The sequence below is a fragment of the Macaca nemestrina genome, chromosome 15 (genome assembly GCF_043159975.1).
Source record: "Macaca nemestrina isolate mMacNem1 chromosome 15, mMacNem.hap1, whole genome shotgun sequence".
Taxonomy (NCBI): domain Eukaryota; kingdom Metazoa; phylum Chordata; class Mammalia; order Primates; family Cercopithecidae; genus Macaca; species Macaca nemestrina.
In genome coordinates this window covers 1,147,257-1,171,018 of record NC_092139.1, presented here as the reverse complement: position 1 = coordinate 1,171,018, position 23,762 = coordinate 1,147,257, and the positions used below count along the sequence as shown (strand labels likewise).

At 64.2% G+C, this 23,762-nt stretch overlaps 2 protein-coding genes across 16 annotated transcripts; one reads left to right on the top strand and one right to left on the bottom strand.

Annotated features, from left to right (window-relative positions):
- Positions 1 to 1,478: 1,478 nt before the first annotated feature.
- LOC105470484 (fibronectin type III domain containing 11) lies at positions 1,479 to 4,890 on the top strand. Of its 9 annotated transcripts, none has more exons than XM_011722536.3 (3): positions 2,358 to 2,442; positions 2,708 to 2,741; positions 3,875 to 4,890. In XM_011722536.3, the coding sequence occupies exon 3, from the start codon at positions 3,885 to 3,887 to the stop codon at positions 4,854 to 4,856; it is 972 nt and encodes a 323-aa protein (XP_011720838.1). In that variant the 5' UTR covers positions 2,358 to 2,442; positions 2,708 to 2,741; positions 3,875 to 3,884; the 3' UTR covers positions 4,857 to 4,890. The 9 variants fall into 9 exon arrangements, with proteins under 9 accessions (XP_011720841.1, XP_070935150.1, XP_011720836.1 ...); XM_011722535.3 differs by having other exon boundaries at positions 2,426 to 2,442; positions 2,669 to 2,741; XM_011722537.3 differs by lacking the exon at positions 2,358 to 2,442 and adding an exon at positions 2,447 to 2,507.
- A 1,621-nt stretch (positions 4,891 to 6,511) lies between these two features.
- Positions 6,512 to 22,045, bottom strand: LOC105470483 (helicase with zinc finger 2). Of its 7 annotated transcripts, none has more exons than XM_011722530.2 (21): positions 21,983 to 22,037; positions 21,353 to 21,401; positions 19,776 to 20,889; positions 19,270 to 19,453; positions 19,094 to 19,201; positions 17,338 to 17,855; positions 16,509 to 17,150; positions 14,994 to 15,777; positions 14,677 to 14,752; positions 10,827 to 14,538; positions 10,594 to 10,688; positions 10,377 to 10,508; positions 10,125 to 10,286; positions 9,903 to 10,047; positions 9,652 to 9,768; positions 9,384 to 9,576; positions 9,096 to 9,230; positions 8,772 to 8,990; positions 8,521 to 8,677; positions 8,278 to 8,445; positions 6,512 to 7,368 (listed from the first exon to the last, which is right to left on the bottom strand). In XM_011722530.2, exons 3-21 carry the CDS (start codon positions 20,570 to 20,572, stop codon positions 7,244 to 7,246), a joined length of 8,469 nt encoding a protein of 2,822 aa, XP_011720832.2. In that variant the 5' UTR covers positions 20,573 to 20,889; positions 21,353 to 21,401; positions 21,983 to 22,037; the 3' UTR covers positions 6,512 to 7,243. The 7 variants fall into 7 exon arrangements, 6 of the variants coding, with proteins under 6 accessions (XP_011720832.2, XP_070935147.1, XP_070935146.1 ...); XM_071079046.1 differs by lacking the exon at positions 21,983 to 22,037 and adding an exon at positions 21,919 to 21,937; XM_071079045.1 differs by lacking the exon at positions 21,983 to 22,037 and adding an exon at positions 21,855 to 21,874.
- Positions 22,046 to 23,762: the final 1,717 nt, after the last annotated feature.

Here is a 23,762-nt window from a genome sequence, read left to right as displayed (position 1 = left end):
ATCTCGGCTCACTGCAATCTCCACCTCCTGGGTTCAAGCGATTCTCCTGCCTCAGCCTCCCGAGTAGCTGGGACTACAGGCATGCGCCACCATGCCCAGCTAATTTTTGTATTGTTAGTAGAGACTGGGTCTCACTCACTATGTTGGCCAGGCTGGTCTCGAACTCCTGACCTCAGGTGATCTGCTTGCCTCAGCCTCCCAAAGTGCTGGGATTATAGGCGCGAGTCATTGCGCCCAGCCATTATTATTCTTTTTAGAGACAGGGTCTCCCTCTGTTACCAGGCTGGAGTGCAGTGGCACCATCTTGGCTCACTGCAGCCTAGTCTTCCCAGGCTCAGGTGATCCTCCAGCCTCAGCCTTCCAAGTAGCTGAGACCACAGGTGCACACCACCACACCCAGCTAATTTTTCAAGTTATTTGTAGAGACAGGGGTCTCCCTATATTGCCCAGGCTGGTCTCAAACTTCTGGCCTCAAGGGATCCTCTCACTTCGGCCTCTCAAAGTTCTGGGATTATGGACCTGAGCCACCCAGCCTGCCTAAAAGTTTAACTTTAAAAAATTAGATTAGAGGCTGGGCGCAGTGGCTTATGCCTGTAATCCCAGCACTTTGGGAGGCCAAGGCGGGCGGATCCTGAGGTCAGGAGATCGAGACCATTCTGCCTAACACAGTGAAACCCCATCTCTACTAAAAATACAAAAAAAAATTAGCTGGGCGTGGTGGTGGGTGCCTGTGGTCCCAGCTACTTGGGAGGCTGAGGCAGGAGAATGGCGTGAACCTGGGAGGCGGAGCTTGCAGTGAGCCAAGATCGTGCCACTCACTCCAGCCTGGGTGACAGAGCGAGACTCTGTCTCAAAAAAAAAAATTAGATTAGAAATCAGAAATTGAATGAAAGGGGATAGGGTGGAACCCAGGAGAGAGCAGACATCCAGGACCTGCCTGGCCCCAGAAGAGAAGGGGAGGCTGCTCTGCCCCCACCCTGCTTCTCTGTGAGTGGGCTGCAGGGTGGGGGGTAAGGGGTCTAACTCCTACTGCTTCCCAAGCCTCTGTGTCAGACAGCACCCCCTTCTCCAAACAGCCTGGCTTTGTCCCCTGGAGCCCTAAATAACAACAACAACAACAACAATAGCTGACATTTATTGAGTTCCAGCCCAGGCAGGGAGGGCAAGGCAGAAACAGCACCCAACAGGACTGGGCGCGGGGCTCACACCTGTAATCCTAAAGCATCAGAAAGACCCAGGTGGGAGGATCACTGGAGCCCGGGGGTGGAGGCTGCAGTGAGCAGGTGGAGACTGCAGCATGGTGACAGAGCAAGACGCTATCTCAAAAAAAAACCACCCACACCCACCCACTTCCTGCCAGGCCTAACCCCTTGAGGCCTCCAAGCGCCAAAGGAAAGCTCTTCCGAGGTGGGGTCGCCGGGAGGAGGGGGAAGCTCAGGTTACAGAAGAGCCTGGGAGGGGCTCAAAGACGCCCATCCTGGAAGAGGCCCCAGCACTGACCTCCGTGGGGATGAGATGAGGAGGATGGAAAGAGTTTCTTCCTCCAGCATCTTCCTGAAGGTGAAGGAGGGGCACCTTGGGGTGTCTGAGATTGTCACCCCCGCAGAACCCCAGGTAGCTGGGGTGTGCTGTGGGGGAAGGGGAGGATCCCAGAGGCCCTGAGCCCAATGGAACGGATACAGACGGGACCAGATGGCCTCAGAGCTCCTCTGTGGGGCTCCCTGGAGCTATGAAGACCCCATTTATCCAGAGTCAGGTCGGGGCCTGAGCTTGGGCGGCCCCAGGTGGGAGACCCCTCGCCCCTTACGGAAGGAGCCCGTGGTGGGAGGAGCCTGTGGTGGGAGGGGCCGTGTGGGGTGAGCCCGTGGTGGGAGGAGCCTGCGCTGGGAGGAGCCTGTGGTGGGAGGGGCGGTTGCGGGATTGGGGGCAGCCTGAGGTGGGAGGAGTCTGAGGTGGGGGGAGCCCGTGGTGGGAGGAGCCTGTGATGGGCGGGGCCTTGCTGGGCGGAGCCACCCCCTCCTCTGCACTGTGTGGTCCGTGTGCCGGGTCACGGGGCCCTGCCTCGCTCCCAGATTCCTCCGAGGGACTCCGAGGAGTGCACTAGGACTGGGGGGTTGAGCAGGAACCCCCTCCCAGTCACCTGAGGCTCTTGCGCCCCGCCGAAAGCCGGGGGTGCGTGGGGACGGGAACCCCACTTGGAGCCCGGCTCTTGGACCAGCCACCCGAGGTGGCCCCCAAGCCGGGGACGCGGGCCCCCAGAAGTCTGGGGCTCCCCAGGAAGCGAAGCGGATGGAAGATTCCTCGGCTCAGGGTCCTGGGTCCCCACCCCCCCGGCCCTGGGCAGCAGCGTCACAAAAGCCCCTGGTCCCCAGGGCAACCCGCGGAGCGCGGAGGGAGGCTGGGCTCTGGGAAGTCCGCGCGCGGCTCCGCTTCGGAGGCAGGGCAAGTGGGCGCGGGTCTGGGGCGGCGGCGGGGGCTGGGAAAGGAGGGCTGGGGGTCTCAGGAAGGTAAGGGGCAGGCAGAGCGGCCGGGGAGGTGGGCCCGGGCCAGGGGAGCCTAGGGGAGTGTGGTGGAGGAGGTAGGGTGCGGGCACCTGGTGGTCTCAGGGAAGCGGGCCTGGGACCAGGGGTGTGAAGGAAGCAGCGAGGGGTTCGGAACCGCTTTCCAGGGTTCACGACCAGCCCCTCTGGGTTTTCCACCTGGGCAGCTGCTGGAGACTGGAAGACATCTCTGGAACAGAGGCACGATTTCCCTCCAGTGGTGAAACCCGCCCCAGCCTCCAGCCAGAGCAGGGCTTAGGCCTGGCGTCCCGGGGTCCTGCTCTCAGCTGGCACCTCACCCTAGACACACTCCCTGCTGTCCGAGGGTCCTGTTCTCACCCCGCTGCCCCAGGAAGGTCAAGGGTCGTCCGTTTGGGCGTGAGGCAAACATGGCTGCACCTACCTGTGTGGCCTTAGGGAACTCACACAACTGCTTAGCTCTCATTTGCGGTTCATCCCAGGCCCTGGTGGCTGTGACAACCTGAGATCTCCAGGGTTGCTGGGAGCCGGGGCAGCAGCCAGGGTGCGGCTTGCTCTCAAGGGAGCTGCGGCAGAGGCTGGGGCCACAGCTGCACTCAGCCGGTGCACCCACAGACAGAGGGTCAGCCTCGGCTCAGCACTGGGCTGAAACCCTGGATGAGGGCAAGAACCAAGCGTCTTAGCCTCAGGCTCCGTCTGGGAAACGGAGTGTTGCTTGTGGGGTCCGTGAGCTCACCAGGGACAGGGTCCTGGGTCCACAGGGAGGGCCCACAGCGTAGGAGGAGGGCTGCTCCTCCGGGTCCAGGCCTGGCCGCCCTCCTCCCACGCTGACTGGCCAGCTGGCTTAGCCTTTGGTGAGGCCCGTCTCTGCTCTACGACTGCGGTGAGGCGTAGAGAGTCCCCACGGAGAACCGGAGCGGGAAGATGGCCCACGAGTGTCCCTAAGGGGGGTTCTGGGCTGCTTAGGACCACGCTGTCCCCTCTCCACGGCCCTGAGGGTGCCAGCACCCCCTTTCAGTACCAGGGCTAGGAACTGGGGCCCTTGCCAGGCCACAGGTCAGGGCTGGGGTTTCTGCCCTGGCTGTTCTGGCCAGAAGTCCGCAGTCCTAGCTCTTCCCTGTCCTGTCCCGCAGGCCACCGGTTGTCAGTAGAGGTTTATGCTCCTCAGCATAAACTGTGTCCAGATCTGTAGCCTGCCCATCCAGCCCTCCAGGCAGCCTCTTCCCAGCGAGTTGTGCCCCCGAGGAAGGACAGAGGCCCAGCATGGGGGCAGTGGGCTGAATCCATCCCCCGAGCGTGCCACGGCCCAGGGGAGGCCAGCCCGCCTGGCAGTTGACACCCAGCCCTCCCCCCAGCTCCCGGATAATGAGCTCCCACATGGCAGGCCTGGGCCTAGACAAGATGAAGCTGGGCAATCCCCAGTCCTTCCTGGACCAGGAGGAGGCAGATGACCAGCAGCTGCTGGAGCCAGAGGCGTGGAGGACCTACACCGAGCGCCGCAATGCCCTGCGTGAGTTCCTGACTTCGGACCTGAGCCCGCACCTGCTCAAGCGCCACCACGCCCGCATGCAGCTGCTGCGTAAGTGCTCCTACTACATCGAGGTCCTGCCCAAGCACCTCGCCCTGGGCGACCAGAACCCGTTGGTGCTGCCCAGCGCCGTGTTCCAGCTCATCGACCCCTGGAAGTTCCAGCGCATGAAGAAGGTGGGCACAGCTCAGACCAAGATCCAGCTCCTGCTGCTCGGGGACCTGCTGGAGCAGCTGGACCATGGCCGTGCTGAGCTGGACGCCCTGCTCCAGTCGCCGGACCCACGGCCCTTCCTGGCCGACTGGGCGCTGGTGGAGCGGCGGCTGGCGGACGTGTCGGCCGTCATGGACAGCTTCCTGACCATGATGGTGCCGGGACGGCTGCACGTCAAACACCGCCTGGTGTCTGATGTCAGTGCCGCCAAGATCCCGCACATCTGGCTCATGCTGAGCACCAAGATGCCCGTCATGTTTGACAGAAAGGAGTCGGCGGCCCACCAGGACTGGGCCCGGCTTCGTTGGTTCGTCACCATCCAGCCGGCCGCCTCGGAGCAGTACGAGCTGCGCTTCAGGCTGCTGGACCCGCGGACGCAGCAGGAGTGCGCCCAGTGTGGCGTCATCCCCGTGGCTGCCTGCACCTTCGACGTCCGAAACCTGCTGCCCAACCGTTCCTACAAGTTCACCATCAAGAGGGCCGAGACCTCCACGCTGGTGTACGAGCCCTGGAGGGACAGCCTCACCCTGCAGACCAAGCCGGGGCCCCTGGAGGGGCCCACCCTCAGCCACTCTGTCCGAGAGATGATTTTCTAATATTTATCCACTAATAAAGAGGAGTGTAAATGCACATACGGAATTAAAGACACAAACCTATTTATGTTTTAAAGGCAGCAGCCACTAGTGTTTTTCCTGGCTCAAAACATGCCAAGCCCCAGGCCAGACCTCCCACGACAGCTGAACCTGGAGCAAGAAGTGCCAGCCCCTGAACCTGGGGGCCTCCTCCCATGACGAGAGCTGCTCCACAGGGCGGTCCCAGCCCCCGCCTCTCCTCGCCACACCCATCACCATGACCGAGCTCCGGCCTTCCTTACCCACCTTCCTGGCTTGGGGGCCTCCCTAAGGGGATGACACTTCTAGGCCGCAGTGCGTCCCACCACCCCAGCCCAGCCTTGAGTGCTCATTAGCACCCCCGAGGAGGCAGTGATCTCTGGCTGTGAGCAGCTCAGCTGTGCCCCTCCATGCCCCGCCCACCGTTTGTTCCTCAAGGGCCGTCCCAGCCCCGAGCTCCCTCTCTCCTCCAAGATCAGCTGCTTTTGCTAGGCGTCCAGCCTCTGCTTCCCCCCACCGCTCACCTTCAGGACCACAGCTGCCCCTTCCTCCGAGAAGCCTTCCCTGGCTGCAGGCTGGTGAGGTCCCCAAGTCCCCTTTGCTAGAGGTGCCTTCTCATCCTCTCTGCAGGCACTTCTCAAGCTATTGCAAACTACTGTTTATTTCATGACGGCCCAAGAATAGATGTGGTCTTCAAGGCAGGGCCCATCCAGCACACCAAGGAGGCCACTGTCCTGGAGACTCCATGCTGTGCCCCTCCCTCCACGGACGCCCAGAACCTCTTTTCCCACAGTGACCATAGCCCCCACGACCATCTGACCCCCGAGCTGGCTCTGGGAGACCACGGGAGCCCCTGTGGATGCAGCCACGAATGGGCCAGGAGCGGAGGGACCCCAGCTCACAGCGGCCAGGGGGTCCTGGGGAGCAGCTTCAAAAGTGGGACCAACAGGACAGTCAGGGCTGGTGGCCTCAGAGACTTTGGACTTGGCCAGTCTGGTGACACCAGAGCAGCTCCGGAGCTGTGGCCTGTCCTCACCACACCAGGCACCGGCTCTCCCCTCCTGACACAGGCAGCCCAAGCCACCAGCCCTGCAGGGGGGGTTGCCGCCCTCCCCACGCCCCTGCACCCAGCACTCTGCAGTGGGCCCTCGACGGCCTCCACGGCCGCGTCCCCAGCACAGTAGCCATCCACTTTTGCCCCCCAGCCGACCTCAAAACACCCAGGAGTGAGAAGAGCTTTCAGAGTGGTTTTATCATTAAATTAATATCTAATCACATAATTCAATGATATAAAAATTGGAATTTAGAAGGTGGGGCAAGCCCCTCCCTCAGGACTGGAGGCAGCAGGAGGGGCAGAGCTGCCCTGAGGCGGCAGCGCTCGAGAAACAGATGCAGCTGAGCAGGCTGTCCCGGAACGGAACGCGGAGTCCAGGGTGGAAGCATCGCCCCGGCCCCCCCAGCCCACCGCGCAGCCCGCGGGAAGACTGCAGGCTTTTCACATTTCAGAGGGCAGGGTGGGGCGGGGTGGCCCTGGCTTTGGGCTGCCGTCAGCAGCCCCTGAAGGACACAGGTGGTGGTGGTGGGAAAAAGGCCCCTCTGCCAGGGGGCCTCCTTGTCCTGAGCTTAGGCTGAGGTCTCTGTTCCAGTAACAGATGCTGGTTTTTTTTTTTTTTTTTTTTTTGAGACAGGGTCTTGCTCTGTCACCCAGGCTGGAGGGCAGTGGTGCGATCAGAGCTCGCTGCAACCTCTGCCTCCTGGATTCAAGCGATTCTCATGCCTCAGCCTCCCAAGTAGCTGGGATTACAGGTGCACGCCACCACGCCCAGCTAATTTTGTGTTTTTAGTGGAGACAGGGTTTCACCATGTTGGCCAGGCTGGTCTCGAACTCCTGACCTCAGGTTATCCCCCCGCCTTGGCTTCCCAAAGTGCTGGATTACGGGCGTGAGCTACCACGCCCGGCAGGATGCTGGCTTTGAGTTCATTTAAATACAGAATAAACCTGAACTCCACAGACGCCATCCAGAGTAATCACAGGTGGCATCGAAAGGTCAAAGGGCAGCCTCCATATGGTTTCCTTCCTGGTTCTGAGACTTCCCAGGGACAGCAGAACTACCGTGCGCTGGTCCCAAAGAAGCCCCTTTTGGCCACCCTGAGAGGTGTCCTTGTCCCCAGATGCCCAGGAGAAGCAGGGGTGTGGGGACCGGCCCTCGCCGTTCCTCCTCCTCCAAGTCTGCCCACTTCCCGCCCCAGGGAGAGCCCGAGGCCAGGAGGCAGGCTGGCCCAGGCAGGCTGATGGTGGAGGGCGGTGGGGAGGTTGGGGGGCCCTGGACTTGCCCTCCCAGTCCTGGCAGCTTGCGGGTGGGGAGGGCTCTTCAGGAAGGCATAGTTGGCCTCCTGCAGACGCGCACCTGGCCGGCAGGCACGAGGCTCTGCTGAGCCTCACAGAAGTCCAGGAGGCTACGCCAGAGGGGGCAGCAGCGCAGGAGAAGGTGGTCTCCTATGAGGGTGGGAGTCAGGGGGGAGTCAGTCAGGGTCAGGTGAGAGATGTCAGGGTCAGGTGGGAGGGATCAGGGTCAGGTGGGAGGGATCAGGGTCAGGCGGGAGGGGTCAGGGTCAGGTGGGAGGAGTCAGAGTCTGGTGGGAGGGGTCAGGGTCAGGTGGGAGGAGTCAGGGTCAGGCCGGAGGAGTCAGGGTCAGGCAGGAGGGATCAGGGTCAGGTGAGAGATGTCAGGGTCAGGTGGGAGGGATCAGGGTCAGGTGGGAGGGATCAGGGTCAGGTGGGAGGGATCAGGGTCAGGTGAGAGATGTCAGGGTCAGGTGGGAGGGATCAGGGTCAGGTGGGAGGGGTCAGGGTCAGGTGGGAGGAGTCAGGGTCAGGTGAGAGATGTCAGGGTCAGGTGGGAGGGATCAGGGTCAGGTGGGAGGGATCAGGGTCAGGTGGGAGGGATCAGGGTCAGGTGAGAGATGTCAGGGTCAGGTGGGAGGGATCAGGGTCAGGTGGGAGGGATCAGGGTCAGGTGGGAGGAGTCAGGGTCAGGTGAGAGATGTCAGGGTCAGGTGGGAGGGATCAGGGTCAGGCGGGAGGGGTCAGGGTCAGGTGGGAGGAGTCAGGGTCAGGCGGGAGGGGTCAGGGTCAGGTGGGAGGGATCAGGGTCAGGCGGGAGTCAGTCAGGGTCAGGTGGGAGGAGTCAGAGTCAGGCGGGAGGAGTCAGAGTCAGGCGGGAGGGGTCAGGGTCAGGCGGGAGGAGGCAGGGTCAGGCGGGAGGAGGCAGGGTCAGGTGGGAGGGGTCAGGGTCAGGCGGGAGGGGTCAGGGTCAGGCAGGAGTCAGGCGGAGTCGGGTGGCTCTCCAGCCCAGCCCTGGCCCCACCTGTGTTCCCACCAGGAAGAGCCCAGCCCTGCCCTCACCGATCAGGCAGAGCCCCTCCTGGGCCCGCGTGACAGCCACGTTCACTTGGTTGGGGTCCACAACGAAGCCCAGAAACTTCTTGAGCCAGCTCTTGGTGGGCCGCTGGTCCAGGTCACTCTTGGCACAGGTGCGGACGGTGCTCACCAGCACATAGCGCCACTCGCTCCCTGCAAGATGGAAGGTGAGGCCCTGCGGCCACTTCGCCCACCCTCCCGGCCCCACCCATGAGCCCCCAGCCTCACCCTGGCTCTTGGTGATGGAGGACACGGCCACCCCAGTGATGCCCTCTCGCCGAAGGGCCTTGCTGATCTCAGAGGCCTGCGCGTTGTAGGGCGTGAGGACGGCGACGTCCTGGGGCTCTATGGTCCTCCCCAGGGTCAGCTGCTTGGTGATACGGACCTGAGGGGCCGAGGGGGCAGGTGGAGCGGACCCTGGTGCCTCTCCTGCCCTCCTCCAGGAGGCCCTCCCTGACCTCCAGGCACCAGACACTCACCACCTCAGCCACCTCCTCCAGGTTGGCCTTGGAGTTCTCATTCCCTTCATCCGTGGACACCAGCAGGCTCCGCTCGTGGCCCTGCACGTGGCCAAAGATGACAGGGCAGCTCTCCTTGCCAGCGTGGCCCAGGACACTGGGCAGCCTCTTCAGGCCCTGCCACGTCTTCAGCCTGCTCTTGTAGAATGCCACTGAGGGGAAGGCACAGATGCCCTCGTGCTGCAGGCAAGGATGTGCACTGGTCAGAGGTGCCGGAGCTGCCACCTGGGGCTGTGGCCGCCCAGGGGCTGCAGGTGGGCTGGGGGCTGAGCGGGGCGGGCTCACCATGCGGTACTGAGTGTCCAGCATGTGTGCGTCCTCGTGGTACCGCTCAAACAGAGACCGGTCCAGACCCAGGTTTTGCAGCCACTCGTTCTTGACCACAGGCCGCAGCTGCTTGTGGTCTCCAAGAAGAACCACCTAGAGGAACAGGCAGGCCTGGCCCTGACACTGCTAGACCCAGAAGGACCCCAGCCCCACACAACGCCCACGTCCGCACACACAGGGTGCCTCAGGTGCGAGACTGTGCCAGGGACGCCTGCCCCTGCTACCCACACACCCCGCCCCACCAACCTTCTCGGCCTGTGGGAACCGCACCAGGGGGATGAGAGTTTCAGGTTCTGTGGCCATGCCTGCCTCATCGACAAGGATCTGCCTCACATCCAGGGTTTTGAGGCTGGCGGAGGCTGCACAGGAGCAGGTGCAGAGGATGACCTCGTGCCGGTCCAGCTCGAACTTCCGAGCCTCCCACAAGACCTTCTTGTACCTGACAGGGACACTGCCTGTCACCCCAGGGCCCCCACGCTGCAGGCAGCTCCACCCCCGGGCCCCTGCCGCTTACAAGACCAGGTCCTCCCTGGAGAAAAGCTCCCCGCTCTGCAGCCGGGTGTCAAAGGCCTTGATTTCCGACGAGTACGGGTTGGGGGCCTGCCGGATCCGATGGTGCAGGGTGATGCTCCTGGCGGGCAGAACACAGTGAGCCCTGTCCACGCAGGCCCATCCCGGGGGCAGAGTTCAGTGAGACCCACCTACACAGGGCTGGCGGGACAGCTCGGCCCCACCCGGCCCAAGCCCCAAAGACAGCGGGCACACCTGAGGCTCTGGTTCGGCCTCCCCTCCCGGGGGTTCCTCCTGAGCAGCTTCCTGCTGCCCGGGCGCGGCACTGGGAACTCGCTGGCCTCGGCCTGCTCGCTGTACACCCGGAGAGGCCTCAGCTCCATCCTTCTCAGGAGCAGTTCTGAGGGCAGTGGGGGGACGTGAGTCTAGCCCCACGTGCCAGCACCCCAGAGACCCCCACCGCCGACCCCGGCACACCTGCCAGGACATCCACCGACTTGTTGGAGGGGCCGCAGTACAAGATGCAGGGACCCCCCAGCTGCGTCTCCCCATGGGGGGAGCCTCCGGGCTGCACCTGCTCCTGGTTTGATTTATGAAACCAGAATATGATGTGGAGGCCCACGATCGTCTTCCCTGTACCTGCAGCCGGAGAACAGGAGATTGTGGCCCAGCCCCGGGGTCCCTGTGGCCCAAGGCAGCCCAAGGCAGCTCCCCCTGCGTGGGCCCTACCTGGCGGGCCCTGGATGACTGTGAGAGGCTTCTCCAGAGCCTCCCTGACCGCCCTGTTCTGGCTGGGGTTCAGCTTGTGGCGGCCTCCGGGGATGTCATAGGTCTGCCGCTCCAGGAACCTGCTGGGGATCACTGAGAGCCGGGCAGCCTCCCTGAGCACTCACGCAGGGTGGGGTTGGGGGTCAGAGGGGAAGCTGGAGGGGTGGAGCAGACCTACCTCTGCAGAGGGGCTGCGGGACAGGCCGGCCCAGTGCGATGCTGGTGACCAGCGGGGACGCCTCCTCTAGCCCACGCACGGCTTCCTCCTTGCGGCTGGGGGTGAAGGCAGACACTGGAAAACCAACAGGACTCCCAGGAAAGGGACTGCTGCCCCACGAGGCACCCCCCTCCCAGAAGGGAGGAGCCAGGGGTGGTCCCCCAGCCCAGCCTCCGTTGGTGGAAGCCACTCACAGATCAGGAAGCTGCTTGGGCAGCAGCTCAACGGTGAACAGGGTGCCCGGCCTCAGCACCTCTTCTGGAACCTTCTCCATGCCCATGTGGTGGATGAAGAGGTGCACCTGTCTGGGAGCCTCCTGCCGGTCTGCCCGGCACTCCTGGTCCCAGTCCTCCGTCTGCCCATGCGCCACCCAGGTGTATGTGCCGGGGTCGACACTCAGGCCAGGGCCGAGGCTGCTGGGCCCGGGGCGTGGGCTGGCCGTGGGAGCCGGCAGCCCCTCGAGCCGGATGCAGAGGTAGCAGCAACTGAGGTTGATGTCGACACAGTTCTCCTCGAGGAAGGCGGCCTCCAGGCGGAAGGCGCCCTGCAGCTGCCCCTGCGGCATCCGTGACACATCCCAGGAAACACTCAGGTGCTGAAGTGTGACAGCGTCATTCTCGGCAACTGCACCAGTGGCCGACTCCAGAGCGCAGAATGGCTCCCACACACAGGCGTACTCATCCACGTCGCGATAGCGGTCCCGCGGGGCCTGGTACACGTGGCCCAGGAAGCAGTCTCCAGGCCGCTCCACGTGCTCCAGGCAGAGGCTGAAGCCGGGTGCCACAGTCCAGAGCTGAAGGCTCGGTACCAGGAAGCCGTGCTGCAGGCTGGCGCCGAGCTGCACCTGCAGGGTGTCCCCACTGCCCAGCTCCCGGGCCACCTCCAGGAAATGGCCACAGCGACTCCGCTGCACCTGCACCAGCCCCCGCCGTGGGGACGCCTCACCCTTCTCCTGGATGAGAGCAGCCGCCTCCGGCCAGCGCTGCAGCTCCACCAGCACCAGCAGCTGCTTCCACAGAGCCGTCTCCACGGCCCAGGTGTGTGGGTCCAGCACAGTGCCAGGCAGTGGCAAGGGCGGGCCGGATCCCTGCACTGAGTAGACACGGCGCCGCCACAGGAGCTGCATGCCCGGCCGGCCTGCCAGGGCGCGGGGGTGCTCGGCCAGCTGCAGGGAGCTGTAGGGGACGGGGCAGGGGTCGGGCAGCGTCTCCCGGTTGCTGGGGAATTGCAGCCGGAAGCAGCGGGAGCCTGCCTCCACATCCACCACGAAGCCCAGCTTGTCCAGAGGCTGGGCCTTGAGCTGCACGGCCAGGTGCAGGCTCTGCGCCCGCCGCTGATAGCTCTGGGCAAGTGCATGCTGGAGGCTGAAGCCCTGGCAGAGCCCATCAATGTCCCTGGCAGAGTAGGCGGAGCCCCCATGGCCCAGTGCCAGCAGGATCTGCCGCTGCAACACCACGTCCAGGTACCTGCGGATGGGTGAGGTGGCCCATGTGTACCATTCCACCTGCAGCGAGTAGTGACCACCCTGCTGCCGGTGGCCCCAGGTGCAGCGGCCGAACGCCGAGCGCTCCAAGGCCTTGCGGAGGTCGCGGCCTGCAGGAGCCAGGAACGGGTGCATGTCGTCCGTGGTGACTAAATCCACCATCTGCTCGTAGTCCTGAGTGCGGGCGGCAAACTGGACCTGCTTCCAGAGGGAGGCCAGGAGGTGCAGCTGTGTGTCGGGGGCGCTGCCCCCACCGCCACGCAGGTGGTGGTTGAGGTGCAGTGACAGGGGCACCCGCTCCCCATGCTTCTCACACAGGGCCTTGAGCTGCTGGCTGTGGGGTGCTGGCTGCCACCGCAGAGGCGTGACCGTCCGTGTGCGTTCGCTGCCCACAAGGAACTCTGCCACGAGCCTGTTAAACTGAATCATGTACTCCTTCACCATGATGTGGGCCGCGCGGAAGCCCAGGGTGCTGTCCTCGTCCGGCTGCTCGTAGAAGCAGTCGGACTGCAGGCGGTGCCGGCGCAGCAGCCGAGAGAAGTAGCACGCGGCCACGACGCAGGCGTCCACAGAGTCCAGGTGGGCTGGCAGCTCACGGCCGGCACCCGGGTGCTGCCTGATCACCTGCTCTGCCTCCTCGTAGGACAGCTGGCGGTCAGAGCGGACCACGGAGGGTGCAAAGTGCAGGCTCTTCAGCTGGCCACTGGCTTTCTCCATGGTGAGGAACAGGGAGATGGCCAGGCGGTCCCGGCCCGGCAGGAGGCTGAGGATGTCCTGGCAGAGGCTGGCAGGCAGCATGGGCACTGGTTCCCGGCCAGGGGCATAGAACGCAGCACCCTGCCTTCGGGCCTCCACGTCCAGCACCCCGTCCCTGGGCACGAAGCTGGCAACATCAGTGATGTGCACAGCCACCTCGCACCGGGGACCCAGGTCTCGGACACTGAGGGCATCATCGAGGTTGCAGGCGCCCTGGGGGTCCACAGTGAAGGTCAGGAAGGCGCGGCAGTCCTCTCGGCGGCCGGCAACCCGGCCAAGCTCCGTTTGGTATTTCTGCAGTGCCTTGGTGATGGCAGCCAAGTCCGACGGGGGCACCCTCAAGCTGTACTCCAGGCCAAGGATGCGGAGGCCCTGCTCCCAGGTGCTGGCCTCAGGCAGCACCTCCCGGACGATGCCCAGCGGGTAGTAGAAGCCTGGCCGCCACAGGACAATGTGGACCCAGAAGAGCCGGCTGTGCCGCGCCTCCGCCGTGAGCCTCTCAAACCCCACACGCTGCAGCCGGCCCTTCCGGAGGCCGTAGACGGGGACCCGCGATGGGTCCTTCAGCTCGGCCACAAAGATCTTGGTCACGGAGCCATTGATGGGGACCATGATGCGCGGGTCCCACCTGTCCATGCGGCACACAAACGCCAGCTCCTGCCGCCGCCTCTTCAGCACGCCCAGCACGCGGCCCCGAAGCCGCCCCTCGGGGGTCCTGTCTCCCGAAAGGAGCTGCACCAGCACCTCATCCCCGGTGAAGGCCATCCCACAGTCCAGGCGGCCCCTGACCGGGATGGGGCCCGAGGAGGCGTCGTCCAGCGGGATGGCGGACGCCCGCTCAAAGGTCTCCTGCACGAAGGTGCAGTGACGGTACCGCCCCGGCTCCGCACGCAGCAGCTTCCGCAGCGCAGCCGGGGGCAGGTTCTCGTACAGCCGGGCCTGCCGCGGGGACTCTGGCCTGGCGACGGTGTCCAGCAGCCCGTCCTCCCCGACGGTCACCATCACCTTCTGGCTCTCATCCAGCAGCTCCCGCAGGATGGCGTCGTCGGCGTTGAGCTCCCCGTCCCACGGCCAGAAGTCAGCCTCCGCGTCCTCGGGCTCCGTGGACTCCAGGCCTGCCGCAGCGGCCGCTCCCACCGCCCAGGCCCCGGGCGCCGCGTCCTCCTTCACTGCTTCTCCTGCTGGCGCGGCCGCAGCCTCCGTCTGCGCTGTGGTTGCCGTGATGTCTCCGGAGGCTGGGCTCAGAGCCTCGTCTCCCGGCTCTGCCTTCACTGTGGCCGTCACCACAGTCGCTGGTTCCTCGGCCGGGTCCCCTGCTGGCTCCGGGGCAGCCTCCCAGTTCCCGGCGGCCCCAGCTCGCGTGCCTCGGGGGAGCCAGCGCCGTCTCTGCGCCACGCCCTGCTCCACCTGCTCCATGGACAGGCCCTCGGGGCAGACGCTGTGCCGTTCCACGCACTCGCGGATGAAGCTCTCCCAGAGCTTGCCACAGGCCCCGAAGGAGCAGAGGGCCACGGCGTCCCCCACCACCACCAGCTGGGACTGGGCGCGGGTCAGGACGGTGTTGAGCACGCGGGCGTCGGTGAAGAACTCGGGGGCCGGTGCCCCGGGGCTGAGCAGGCTCTGGCAGGTGTGCACCGTGCTGAGCACCACCACCCGGAACTGCCGCCCTGCAGAGGGCACGCGGTCAGGCTGGGCACGCCGGACAGTGGGACCGACCCCACGCCCGCCGATGCCAGGCTGAGTGGGCCGAGCCACCCGGGGCATCCTGGGGCAGCTGGCAGCACTCGGCCCCGCTGGTCACCCACCTGGCAGGATCTCAAAACTGCCCACAGACACCTGGCCTAGGTCCCGCCTCCTCAGCTCCTGCCTCAGCGCACTGACCTGAAGACGAAGCAGGGCCGGGGATGAGCGCCAGACGCAGTGAGGACTCCGCCACCCCCGACCAGGAAACGGCACCCCCACCAAGCTCCAGACACCTCCGGGGCGGAGCCCCACATCAGCCCTGGGAGGCAAATACTGCGGCCCCTCTTACGGATGGCGTCACTGGGGCAGCGGGCTCGTCCGTCAGCCGGCAGACTCCCCTCCCGCAGCAGGGGTGCCGTCGGGGGCTGGCCGGGCTCACCTGAGCACCGTGGGACACGACGCAGATGTGCCTCTGCTCACGGACACCCCAGCAGCTGGGCCAGGTGTTGTAGGCCTCCTGCACCTTCTCGACAGCCTGGGCAATCTCAGCCAGATTCAGCCAGGACGTCGTAGATATGTCCCGGTCTGGGCTGCCCGCCACGTGGCAGAACATGAGTGGGTAGTGCCGGGGGTGGGGCGGAACCTTGCCCCTGGCGTGGATGGGGTTGCCCTTGGCCACGTAGAAGTGCCGGGAGACGAAGCTGACGATGGCCTCCGTGCAGCGGTAGTTCTCATGGAAGACCAGGCGGCTCTGCCGTGCCACCTCGTGCGTCTCCTGCTGGTAGTACAGGAAGAGGCGGTGCAGCAGCGTGTGCTCGGCCGCCCGGGCCCTGGCAACACTGAAGAGCCGGGGCGTGACCTGCATGTGGTCGCCTGCCAGCACGAGGCGGGTGCCGCGCGAGGCGTAGGCCAGCGGGGTGAGGGCCTCACACTCCAGCATCTGGGCCGCCTCGTCGATGAGAATGTGGGAGAAGAAGCCGACCGGCACCCTGAGCTCGCGGGCCTGGGAGGTGGTGGTGACCACCACCCGGTGCCGTGCCAGCTCTGCCCACGTGGGCGGGCGGAAAGCCTGGTGGTCATCGGTCAGGCAACAGTATTGCAGCGTGACCGGGTCCGTGTGGCTCGGTGGCCGGTCCGTGTACATCACACGGAGAGGAGTGGCCTCGGGGTGGCCGCCGCTGACGTGGCTGTGGAAATACTCCCGGATGTAGATGTCGGCAGCGCTGCGTGAGGGGAGGAGTTCATGGCCTTCTTGCTGGGGGCCTCAGTGCTGTCCGCTAAAGCACCTACTGTGTGCCCAGCCGAGCTGCCCCTGAGCACAGCCCTTGTCTGGCTGTCAGAGGTGAGCAGCAAATGCTGGTGTGGACTCTCAGGAGTCCGAGGGGCAAGAGGCCACGGAGGGCTTTGGGTAACACCTGGGCGAGCCCAGCAGCCCCTCTGACACTGCAGACACCTGCCTCCCAGGCCCCCAGAACCCCTAATCCAGAAATCAGCCCGGGACGTATGGCCACTGTCCCAGGCTCTTCCTCCCACTCCCCACTGTGCAGGGATGGGGAGGCCCCGGTCTGGGCAGCTGGTGGTGGCAGGGACCCGAGGAAACCACATAAACCAAAGGGGAACTTTGTGGTTAGGACAAAAATCTGTGTTTCTATAAAAACCAAAAACAAGATTCATCTCCAGGAACTGCTGGGTGGACCATGCTGCAGCCTTCCCCGTGACTCTCTCTTTGGGCCAGGGCCCCGGCAGAGGCACCCAGCTCCTCACCTGACAGCAGACTTGGCCACCCTGCGTGCCCTGAGCTGGGTCTGATAAAGCCAAAGTCCAAGGCTGGTCGGCTACAGGGAAGGTCCCTGCAGAATCAGAGGACTGCAGCATGCTTAGGGGCTGACTGCCTGCCCAGTGTCGGCTTGGGCTGGGCGTCAGGTGAGGGGGGGCAGGCCAGGCTCAGGCTTACCTGTTGGTGTGTGTGCAGATGAGCACCTTGGCTTGAGGCCTCCGGATGACCTCGAGGGAGGCCATGGCCAGCGTGTAGGTCTTGCCGGTGCCAAAGGGGCCATAGATGAGCAGTGGGGGGACACGCTTCCCATCCCCAGGGCCCCAGCCCGCGATGAGCGCCACGGCCAGCTCCTGCTTGCGGTTGCCACGCCGCAAGGGTGGGACAGACCAAGGTCTGGGCAGGGCGCAGGTGGGCAAGTCAGGCACCACCAGCTGCTCCTCAGGCAGCGTGTCCACTGCCTGGTGCCAGAGGCGGAAGGTCATCGGGTCAATCTGGAACTGCACCTCCAGGACCAGGCGGGCCTCAGGCTGCAGCCCCAGGGCCAAGCAGCAGCGGGCGGGAAGCAGCAGCCACAGCACCTGCTCCGAGCTGGCCCGCTTCTCCAGCCGCACCTCGAACACTGCATTGTTGGGTGCGGGGACGGGGGCCACCAGGGCTGTGCTGACCGCCCGGCCCAGCAGGAAGCCCTGGTCTGTGTCTGGCATCAGGGACGGGGGGACGGGGACCTCTGCGTACAGTGCTCCCGGAGGCGCGAAGAGCATGTTCAGCGCTGGCGTCTGCAATGCCGTCTTCAGGAACACCGGGCCCCGCAGGGTCAGCCTGGCAGGATGGCCTGGGTCAGGTCATGGGGCCACAGCTGCCAGCCCCACTGCCAAGTCCACGCCCCCATCCACTCCTGTTGCCCCAGCCGCTCCCGTTCCCCCAGCTGCTCCCGCTACCCTCAGCCGCTCCCGTTGCCCCAGCTGCTCCTGCTACCCTCAGCCGCTCCCGTTGCCCCCCAGCTCACTTGGCCACCAGCTGCTGCTGAGCTGTCTCCTCCTCATAGAGAAACTGGTGCATCCTCTGCCGATAGTTTGTTGGTGAGATGGGGCCCCAGGCCAGGCCGCTGCGGTTGAACTCTAGGGCCAGGGCAGGGTCCTTGTACTTGGCCATCAGGGCTGTCTGCTCGGCCGTCCGCTCCACGGCAGGCACCACGTGGCGGTTGCCAGTGTGCCAGCGCTCCATCTCCTCAGGGTGGCCGAGCGCCAGACTGCTGTAGGGTTCTGGGTGACGCCCCTGGCCCAGCTGCAGCCCCAGCTTCCGCAGCAGCACCGGCCGGCGGCCAAAGTCGAAGACCACCCATTGCTCAAAGGTGCCAAAGGAGGCGGCCTGCACACTCACTCCGACCTGGAAGTCGGCAGCGGAGCTGGGCAAACGGAAGCGCTCACCCCGTGCGTAGAGCCGGCCCGACGGGAGGCCGGGAGCCACCAGGGAGAAGTTGGCTCCAGGCTCCTGCTTCAGCAGGGCCACATGTAGCAGGGGTTCCTGGAGAGGAGGCTGGACAGTGAGGAGGGCCCAGGACTCCCCCCGACCCTCCCGAGATGCAGCCTGGCCAGTGTAGCCCAAGTGCAGGGTTCAGGTCCCGGCCCTGCCACTTCCTGGATGGAACGCAAGCAGGTCACCCGGCCTCTGTCAACCTCAGTTTCCTCCTGTGCTAAATGGGGGTCGCTGAACCTTCCTGGGGCCCTTGTGGATGTTCCGTGGGGCAATGTGGGCAGCTTGAGGCCTCACCACCCACTCTCCAGGTGCCAGACCCTGGTGAATCCTTGTTTTTGTTTTTGTTTTTGAGACGGAGTTTCGCTCTTGTCGCCAGGCTGGAGTGCAAAGGCATGATCTCAACTCACTACAACCTCCGCCTCCCGGGTTCAAGTGATTCTCCTGCCTCAGTCTCCTGAGTAGATGGGATTACAGGAACCCACCACCATGATGGGTTTACTTTATTTTATTTTTATTTATTTATTTATTTATTTATTTATTTATTTTTGAGACGGAGTCTTGCTCTGTCGCCTGGGCTGGAGTGCAGTGGCTGAATCTCAGCTCACTGCAAGCTCCGCCTCCCAGGTTTACGCCATTCTCCTGCCTCAGCCTCCCGAGTAGCTGGGACTACAGGCGCCCGCCACCTCGCCCGGCTAGTTTTTTGTATTTTTTAGTAGAGACGGGGTTTCACCGTGTTAGCCAGGATGGTCTCGATCTCCTGACCTCGCGATCCGCCCGTCTCAGCCTCCCAAAGTGCTGGGATTACAGGCTTGAGCCACCGCGCCCGGCCTACTTTATTTTATTTTTATTTTTTGGATTTTTAGTAGATAATCCAAATACCAGGATAATTTTTTTTTTCTTTTTTTTTTTTTTTGGATTTTTAGTAGAGACGGAGTTTTGCCATATTGGCCAGGCTGGTCTCAAACTCCCGACCTCAAGTGATCCACCTGCCTTGGCCTCTTAAAGTACTGGGATTACAGGCATGAGCCTCGGCACCTGGCCAAATCCTTGTTTTAACCCGTCTACTCTACAGAGTAACCCTACCAGGGCAGGACTCTCCCGGGCCCCCTGTCTGTAGGTGAGGAGACTGAGGCAGAGAGGCTAAGGGACCTGCCGCAGGTCACGCAGGCGCTAAGTGGTGGTGCCTTGGTATTAGCTCCATGACCTAGACTCTCGACGTCTGCCCAGGCTGAGGTCACCACTTCCCCAGGGCTCCCTCCGCCCAGTCGAAGCTGCTCTCTGCTCACCTCAGAGTGGACGGCAAACGTCCAGCTGTACTGGGTCTTCCTCTCCTGGGCCTGATACATCAGGGGCTGGTTGCAGGTGACACGCACTCCATCAAGGGTCTCTGTCAGCTGTGTGGAAGTCTAGCCTTCAGCAGGAGGCCTGGACCCCACCCCACCCACTGCCAGGGCCCACTTACCACAAGGACCTCACTGCTGCTGCGCTGGTACTCGGCCAGCAGCCGCTCCTGGTAGGGCACCAGCCCATCCTGCCAGGCCGCCTGCCCCCGCAGCTCCACAGCCCGCCTGCGCTGGATCCACTCCTGCAGCTCCTGTGCTGAGTGCGCCTTGGTGCAGGCGTCGCCATACTCACAGAGGTCAGGCCTGGGGGACAGGCAGGTCGGCAGGGCTACACGGAGGCACAGCCACCGTGCTGAGTTCAAAGGCCGGGACCCCCTCAGCCCAATGCTGGCCTCTGCAGGGACCAGGGGCTTTATTCGTCCCACCCACTCCTGTGCTCCGGGACAAGGCCTGGCTCAAGCAGTTCCCAAACATGAGCCTCCCTTATCCAGGTCCTCAGAGGCCACCATGGTTTCAGCCCCCAGCAGGTGGCAGGGAGGCCACCGTCCACTGAACCTGGGAGCCTCTGGCTCTGCCTACAGTGGGCTCATGCCCCACCCCAAGCTCCTGCCCCGGGCATCCTTACTTTGGGCAGAGCTCGAACTTGGAGAGTCCCGGGGGTGGGGAACGGTGCTCCCAGGGCACGGCCTGGTCGAAGGCCACCATCTGTGCGTGTTCCGAGGATGCGCAGTGGTTCTCGAAGGCCTCCTGAGAGTGGCAGGTGACCAAGCAGGCCGGGCAGTACAGCTGGGCCCCAGGGGGCTGGCCGAGGGGGACCGTGCGCCCGTCGCCATCAGGGGCAGGGGGTGTGAGCAGGTCCCCCCGCTGGAGACCACCCAGCTGCTCGGCCTCCCACACAGCCATCTCCACGGCGCTGTGTGCGAACTGGCAGCGGGACTCCCCACGCCAGCATGGCTGCCCGCGCCCCACAAACCTGCAGTAGGCGGGAGGCTGGCCAGCCCGGGGCTGTGGCCTCACCGTCACAAACTGTTGCTTGCGGCGGCCCTCAGCGCTCACATGGGCCAGGAGGGAGGGGCAGGCTCCGTGCTCAGGGCACTGCCCCTGGGGGTCCACGCGACAGACACGTGGGGGGCAGCGCCTGAAGCAGAGGGAGCAGAGCAGCTCGAAGCGGCCGCCAAACTCTGTGAGGATGGCATCAGCCGCCCGGCCTGCCCCTCCCTGGGCCCCACCGCCCTGCACCTCTGCCTTCAGCCACAGGCGCTGGAGGTTGTGCTGACGCTCAAAGGTCCAGACCAGGGCTTCCTCGCGACTGCGGGCAAAGGTGCACCGGTTTCGGTGGCGCCGGCAGCCGAGGCCAGGGCTATAGTAGCGACAGACTTGGTAGCACAAGGGCCTTGGGAAGGTGGGCCGGCAGCCCACCATGCGCCAGACCTTGCTTTTGGTGGCCTGCTTGAAGCGGGCCAGCAGGATCTCGTGGGAGCAGTCATGCTCCACCCTGCGGAGGGCGTACGTGCTTTCATTGAGCCGCTGGGTGCAGCGGGAGCAGCCCAGACACAGGTCCACCAGGGCACACAGCCGGGCCAGGGACGGCCCCCTGGTGGCCGCGGGGCTGTTGGGCAGCAGGCTGGACCCTGGAGGCGCCACCTCGAACACCAGCTTGGCTCTCCGGGACAGCGTCCGAGGCTCCTGAGCTCACGGGTCCACGTGGTCCACTAGGACTGTTGGCCACGGTTCGAAGCCTGCGACAGAAGGAGCAGGTGAGACTGAGACTGAGGCTGGGGGACATCTGCTCCACGCCCAGCTGAGAAGCATGGCCCCTCCACCAAGCAAGGAGCTGGGGCTCTGCCCACCCTGAGGCTGAGGCCTTGGCAGCAGCTGTGTCCTGTCAGGGAGTCAGGGCTCACTGACCCGGACACAGCCAGACCCTCCCTCCTGAAGGGTCTCAGGCCCCGCCTAGAAGGAGCCAAGGTGGCTGCTTGTGGAGCCCTGGAGGGGGCAGAGCCCTTGGCACAGTGCCGCCCCCAGGAGGTCGCACCCCTCTCCCCCAGCCGGGGGTCCTGTGCACCCCAGGGCCTCAGGCTCCTGACTCTTCTAAGGACACAGAACCTCCTTTTCTGTTAAGTGACCACTGGCCCCAGGAAAAGAGGTCCCGACATCTGCACCTGGGGAGGGGCCTCAGGGAGAGGAGGGTGCAGTGCTCACCAGAGCTCAGGGTGTCAGGAAGAGATGGGTCCCCGGGTCCCCACTGCAGCTGAGATGCAACAAGAGGAGGAAGTTTAAAAGCAACAGACTGGAGGCAGACTTGAGTATGAGAACCCAGCACTCCCCGGGGACCCCTCTGAGAAAACAGCCGAGTCTGCCGTCCAAAAAGGACAGGAGCTGAGACCCCAAAATCCTGCGCTCCCAGTGGGTGCACAGACCACAGGGCTGGGGCTTGCTGTGGAGCACGCCGGTCCCGGGCGGGCTGCACTGTCCCGGGCTGGGTCTGCGGCTCCTGGGACCCCGCACCCCCGGCTGCACTCGCCCTCCCGGACCCCTGCGCCTCCGGCCCCGCCACCCTGGGACCCCGTGCTCACCATCCTGGAGCCGCCCCTGGACCCCCGTACCCCCGCGCCCCCACCCTGGGACCCCTGCGCTCACCCTCCTGGAGCCGCCCCTGGGCCCCTGTGCCCCCGCCCCTCCGCCCTGGGACCCCTGTGCTCACCCTCCTGGAGCTGCCCCTGGACGCCCGTGTCCCCGCCCCTCCGTCCTGGGACCCCTGCGCTCACCCTCCTGGAGCTGCCCCTGGGCCCCCGTGCCCGCGCCCCTCTGCCCTAGGATGCCTGCGCTCACCCTCCTGGAGCTGCCTGCCCTGCCGAGCCTGCCCAGGAGCTCTCAGTTTCGATTCTGCCCCGGGCACTGACGCCGATCGCGGAAATTACCTCACCGCCCCCCGCCCCGCCCCGCCCTGCCCCGCCTCCAGCGACAGCTCGGCCCCCACTGCGAGGGAACCTCGGGGAAGCGCCAGCGAGCGAAGGGCGCCCCTCCCTAAAGGACCAGTGCCGTCGGAGGCGGGGATGGCTGGGGGTGGAGACTCCTTTCCCGCACCCCTCCAGGGCCCCACGCCCCGTCCAGCCCCTTTACACACCAGAGACGCCCCAATGGTGTGCCAGGCGGAGGGGGTGAGACCCTTCCCGGCCCTGGACGGCAGGAGGGCCTGGTGACTCCATCAGCCCTGGAGAAATCCAGGCTCAGCTGACCTGGAAGCCTGGGTCCTCTGACCGGCAGGACCTGCCTGTGGCCCTGGTGTTGCTCCGACCCCGAGTCCCTTCTGTCACTAACCAGGATATGGTAGGAATGGCCAAGTGGCCGCCGGGTCCCAGAGTCAGCACGCCTGGCGCTTTGCTCTCTGGACTGGCTCTGGGTCAGCCCTGTGGGGAGGCCCCATGGAAGAGCTGAGGCCTCCAGCCCACCTGCAGCTCGAGTCCCAGCCCCAGCCTTACTGCCATCTCAGGGAGACCCTGAGGCCTAACCCTCCCACCTAGACCACGCCCAGCTGTTAGATGTCTATGTTGTTTAAAATAAACATCCAATTAGCCAGGGGTGGGGGCGGGCAGCTGTAGTCCCAGCTACTCAGGAGGCCGAGGCAGGAGAATTGCTTGAACCAAGGAGGTAGAGGTTGCAGTGAGCCGAGATTGTGCCACCGCACTCCAGCTTGGGTGACGGAGCAAGACTCCGTCTCAAAACAAATAAATACATAAAATAAACATCTACGTTGTTTTAAGCCACTGAGCTTTGGGGCGATCTGTTCTGCAGCAGTAGGTAACGGACAGTTATGCTGCCCCTGAAACAAGGAAGCAAGGCTGCCATGCAAGGCCAGCACCTCGTGGGGAGGGCCGGGCTGGGGGCTCACAGCTACCTCGGGAGGTCGGCTGGGTGCGCCGTCAACCACCAGGGAGCCTCTCCGCGGACCAATCACGTTCGAGCTCCTCGGAGAGGGCGGGACCGCCAACCACCAGGGAGCCTCTCCGCGGACCAATCACGTTCGAGCTCCTCGGAGAGGGCGGGACCGCCGACGACAGCAGCCCCAGGGGCCGAGCGGGCTCCGCGTGCACACAACGCTGCGAGAACTTGTGCGGAACGCCGTGTTCCTGCATGGGGAGGCTTCACATCACACAAAGATGTGAGTTCTTCCTAAATTAACCTGCAGTCTCACGGTGGACACGCTGACTTTCACGTTCATTTGGAAAAGCATTATTACATCACCAAGCAACGCTGGGCAGGACTTTGGTTTTTTTTTTTTTTTTTTTTTTTGAGACCGGGTCTCAGTCCATCGCCTGGGCGTGAGTGCAGTGATGCCATCACAGTTCACTGCAGCCTCGACCTCTGTCTGACTCAAGCAGTCTTCCCACCTCAGCCTCCTGAGCAGTTGGGACTACAGGTGCACACCACCACAGTTAGCTATTTTGGAGTTTTTTCTATGTTTTTCAGAGATGGGGTTTCTCAATGCTGCCCAGGCTGCTGTTGAACTCCTGGGCTCAAGCAAACCACCCACCTTGGCCTCCTTGAGTGCCAGGATTACAAGCGTGTCCTGATGCCCAAACCAGGATGATGACTAAAAAGGAGTCACAGC